Source organism: Empidonax traillii, unplaced genomic scaffold (genome assembly GCF_003031625.1).
Source record: "Empidonax traillii isolate 1590-97213 ecotype Southwest subspecies unplaced genomic scaffold, ASM303162v1 scaffold296:size1881848, whole genome shotgun sequence".
Lineage (NCBI taxonomy): Eukaryota > Metazoa > Chordata > Aves > Passeriformes > Tyrannidae > Empidonax > Empidonax traillii.
Window position 1 is genome coordinate 936,487 of NW_020955489.1, and position 5,000 is coordinate 941,486.

General features: G+C 39.5%; 1 protein-coding gene across 5 annotated transcripts in view; it reads left to right on the top strand.

The window, feature by feature from the left end:
- PROX1 (prospero homeobox 1) overlaps positions 1 to 5,000 on the top strand; it is a 50,345-nt gene that overhangs the window by 13,978 nt on the left and 31,367 nt on the right. For 3 of the 5 annotated variants that reach the window (XM_027890741.1, XM_027890744.1, XM_027890743.1), the window contains exon 3: positions 2,664 to 2,777. In XM_027890741.1, the coding sequence (XP_027746542.1) occupies positions 2,664 to 2,777 (114 nt within the window). The remainder of the gene's footprint in view (positions 1 to 2,663; positions 2,778 to 5,000) is intronic. The other 2 variants (XM_027890745.1, XM_027890746.1) reach the window with 1 other exon arrangement.

Genomic DNA, 5,000 nt, shown 5'->3' on the forward strand with positions numbered 1-5,000 from the left:
TTTTTTTTTTTTTTTTTTTTTTTTTTTTTTTTTTTTTTTTTTTTTTTACACCTGGCAGCTGGCTCAAGTTTCAGCAGTTATTGTCTATTTTGCATTACCCATAGAATTGAATGTCATCTGTCTTCACAAAGCTATAGCTAAGAGAATTGAGGCAAGCCACACGAGCTGCTGGGACAGAGCTTGTTTGCGTTCCATTCGGCACCCCTCCTCCCTTTACCTCCTTAATATTTATTTGTGCTCGTTTTCTTTCCTGGCCTTGAATGGGGCTTAGCTCGTGTTCGGTACAGCTGTATGTTTACTGAATCTATTTCATCATGAGTCATTGTGCGTGTGTAAGTATCCTGGAAACAGCTAGTGCTTTCTTGGAAGAACAGTTGCTTTTCAGCCCAAGCACTTAAAAAGGAAATTAAGCAATTGGTCAGTTCAGTTTTTTTTCTGAAATAGCAAAGGGTTATCTTATTCTTAGCTCTTAAGTCTGTCATTAACTATTTTTTGCTAGATTATTACAGATCATATCTTTTATCACAGTAAAGCGTTAACCTTAGGATCAAGATATACAGATTTGTTGCATATTTGATATTGCTTTAAGGCTGCCAAGTGCTTGAGAACAAGTATAATTTTAATAAAAAATGGATTTCTGGGAATTTGAGTCTCAGAGCATCTTTTAATACATGTTTCATTCAATATCAATATCCTCTGGCATTAGAGCAGAAAATATTTAAAAATCCTAAATGCAGAAGGAATCCAAGTGCTTAGACAACTGTCTAATATGCTTAAATCGAGCAAATATGAGAGGGTTTTTTTGAAGTTTAAGTCCATCTTTGAGCTTGTGTTGAAAGAGAATATACACCAAACCCCATATTAACATGTTGTCAGTGTCAGAGGAATTGCAAATTAAGGAGACTCAGGATTACTTTTTTTCTCTCCTACTGGAGTTCCCTTTTGGACCCCCACTTTCCTGAAAGGATCACATAACAAAATGGATTTCTGGCACAGAAGTTTTGATTTGTCTAAAACTCTTATCACTAAGCAATAGGTGACAGCTTGCTACTATTATTTCACTTACGTATTTTGACAGATGGCACTGCAGAGTGTAATGCTCTTTTAGACTTCTCTATCAGTCTAATGGAGGTAACTGGAGGTTCTTTCAACTCTTCTCTTGGCACAAGAAGTATGTCAGTCATAAATTATCTTCTTTGTAATCATTAAGCATCTAAAACAAAATGCAAGTTCAGCTGAGCCGTTTTCCATGTACTTCCCGATAATAAGAGGTTTTTAAACTAATATTGTCACTGCATTTTTTTTTTTAATGTTACATTTTTCTAATCTAAAAATGAACCATGTAACTGAAATAAAGGGAGAGAGTTTCAGCAGCTTTCAGGAATTACAGAAAAGGGAATTCTGAAAAAAACCTAGCTAATCAACAGTAGCCTGCTGATAAAAATTAGTCTGGGTTTCCCATCTCGAGGCTTGGAGTGAGATGTTCTGTGCTGACGTGCAACCGGCTGTAAGGCAGAAGAGGCACCTTGGCTGCAGCGCATCTGTCAACTTGGTTGACCTTCCCCCCCACTGTAAGGTGTGAACCGAGTGAATTTTTCAACAATTGTGTTTAGGAGAAACAGTCCTTAGAGAAGCTTCTGGGAAGAACCCTTAATTGACCTTGTGGGGGCCGCATTGATTTTCTCCACGTGCATCTTCATTTCTGATAAATTATAAAGCCATTAATTTGCTGAGGAAATGGCAGGGCCAGCCTGCGGCACAGATGTGACCAGAGCGGTCCTAGCACGCAGTTCACAAAAGAGAGCCAAGAAGCTGGGAGAAAAATCAGCAAGCCGAGATTGTTATGGTTAGCTTCACATTCCCTTGGGAACTCTTTTAGTTGCTTCTGTTTACAGATCTAAAAGGTAATGATGTTTCCAGGATAAATAGGCTGCCTTATAGGGTAAGTGGCCATTTATTGATCTGCTAGCCCGCATGTATTGATTGGTTAGCCCCAAATACAGCTTCGTTCTCCAAGGAGTTAACTGTGTAAATCAGGAGGCGACAAGTTTGTGGTGGGGGCATTCAGCAGCTGAGGGGCTCTGCCTATTACAAATTTCACTTTGATTTGCAAGGCAACCACTGGAGCAAAGCAACAGCAGGATTAGAGGGAACTACTCAAGATGTTAAAATTTATTGATGCGGATGAAACAGGTGAAATGTGCTGCCTATATAAAACTGCTCGACATCATAAAGTGTCTCAATTGTCTTACATGCATTGGCTTTTTTGCGTGCAAGCAGCACAACACTGAGAGAAAAAGAAACTTTAACTGGCATGGCGAAGAAGAGAGAGAGAGAAAAAAACTTCCGATAAGTTTTCTGCAGCACATGCTTCCTGCATTTGTTTCCGTAGCAACAAGTGAACATACATATGGTATACAATCCGTAAACTTGCAAGATCCCTGAGACCCAGCATCTAAACTGATAGGAAATACAGAGTTTAGGTTACATGGCCTCTCATCCCACATTTACCTATTTTGCAGAAAACTACAGCGCAGCAGTTTAACTGTTAATATTTTCTCCTGTAGTCTGAGGAGCTGTAGAGTATTTAAGGGGGCACTTTATTAGGTCTGTACATTCAGGAAACTCTTCCTCAAGAAAAGAATTTTCCTTTACTAATTCAATTCTACATGCAGGAAGGCTTGTCACCGAATCACTTGAAAAAGGCCAAGCTCATGTTCTTTTACACCCGGTACCCAAGTTCCAATATGCTGAAAACTTACTTCTCAGATGTAAAGGTAAGAAAATCTCTTTCCCCTGCTTTCTCCTTAATAATACTGTATTTGCTCACAAAATGGTATTGTGTTTTCATAGTAGAGATTAATAATATTTCTTGGTGCATAAAGGTTACATCTGACTTCATTTACTTGTTCTTCTTGTTGAGGTATACCCTGCTTGTGCCTGGATGAGGAAAGCGGATTTTTCTAAATTAAAAAAAAAAAAAAAAAACCACACACCTAAAATTTTAGAGTGAAGCAAGAATAAATATTACAGTAAATTAAACAGTTTTCATTGTATATCCTATTGAAAAAAAAGATTTCTGTGGTGATAGAAATGTACTTCCAAGAACATTTTGGAGCAGTTCTCAAGTGCTCCCTTATTGTTTCATTTCGGTTGGTTTCCTCATATTTGTGCTTACATAAGCAGAGTGTAGAATCCCTTTCTTTCTGTCAAAAAGAAACAGTACATTGAAATTCTCCATGCAGAAGCTGCTTAAAAACAAAAGTGATGATTGTCTCTTATTTACAACTTAATTTGTTGTTGATGCAGAGTACACTGAGCATAAGGAGGATGAATAAAGTGACAGATTCAGGCCACATTATTCAAATGAGGATATGAAAGCTGTCGACATACAGCTGCATCCTCCCTCATTCTACAGAATATTAGGACCTCCTGATTTTTTTTCTAAAAGTAATTGTTCCTTCACATCAACTTGATTTTGTGTTAATCATCTAAGTTTTTTTTAAAAAACACATAGATTGTGTTTTAATGATTATAATGGTATACATGGTGTCATTATCTAAGTAACTTTATAAACATTACATTAGCTTAAATTAGTTTGTTACATATCCCCCCACCCCAAACAAATTACAGAAATCCTTCTTTTAATCACTTTCGGGTTATGGGTTTTTTCAGTCTTAGTGGAAGATTATTCCACAGGTTGTGAACTTGGCCCAATTTCTGCTGATCAGTTCTCTTTGGTCAATTTTCTTGGCAGTGTTTCCTTTTATTTTTTTTTCATTTAATGTTGCTTGTGCATCTCAGTACACTTCTGCCCCTCACAAGCCGTGTCCTTGGAGGTTCCTCTTATTCAATGACATGTGCTGAGCGGATGGTGACAACGTTTATAAAAAGGAGGGGGGAGAAGCAATACAGGCACTTCCTAGGCTAAATGGCTGGTCAAGAATCATTAAACACACACAAAAAAAAGCTGCAAATGGTGCAGCGGGCCAAGTGGAGGGTTTGCTCTCAGAGTGGATCCACCTGGAATGGAAAAATTGGAGGGAGCGTTTCAGGCAACACTGCTCCAATGAGCTGCCGCAGGCAGATGTAGCGCTGGCAGTGCTGCCCAGGAGGATCCTGCTCTGGGGCCACCCTGCACCTTCGCCCTACGTGTTCACACATCTAGGTATGCCATGGTGGGGATAATTTTTCCCTGGCATTTATGCTCAGTTTCCTCTTCTTAAGAGGAAACACTTGAGTGTTTCCATGCACATAGTGACTGTCTTCCGATAAAGTTATGTAAAATGCAGAAATTTGCTTTTGTGCCACCTTACATTTATACAGCACCAGGAGAAACCCAGAAGGGCCTTACAGACCAGCAGTGTGGGATGGGGTCATTTGTCCAAAAGCGAATGCAGCCACCTCTCTGGGGACATGTGACAGCCACACATGGTCAGCAGCACCACAGAACCAGGGGTGTAAATTTTAGATACACTGACCGGGCTTTTCCATACCTTTAAAATGCTTCAAAGTGCTTAGTGTGTGTTTGCAGTTTCTCGAGCCAAAGGATGCTCCCCCTTTAGCCCACGTGCAGTCCCATTAGCTTCACCCCTCCTACTCACGGAAGCGAGCAGACATAATTTTGCTTAAACGGAGCCAGAACGTCCTTGTGGTTTAAGCAGGTGTCCCCTACCAGTGCCGACGGGGACTGCTGCTTGCCACTGGAACGCTCTCATCCATGAGCTGAGAACACATATGTAAATAGGTACCCTAATGAGACGTTTCCATGTGCTGCGCTGGCCAAATGTTTGGTTCTGAAGATCGTGGCGATATTAATAAAGATGTATGCGTAACATGTAATACTTGAAGCAATAGTATTTAATTTCATTACTAATTGCCCTTAAAAATGAAAAGAAATTGTATTAACACAGTGATTTATTTCAGAAATTTAAATAGGAGAGTAAAGCTTGGGAATAATTTGAATATCAGGACCAGGCCCTCGGGGGGAAATAAATGCT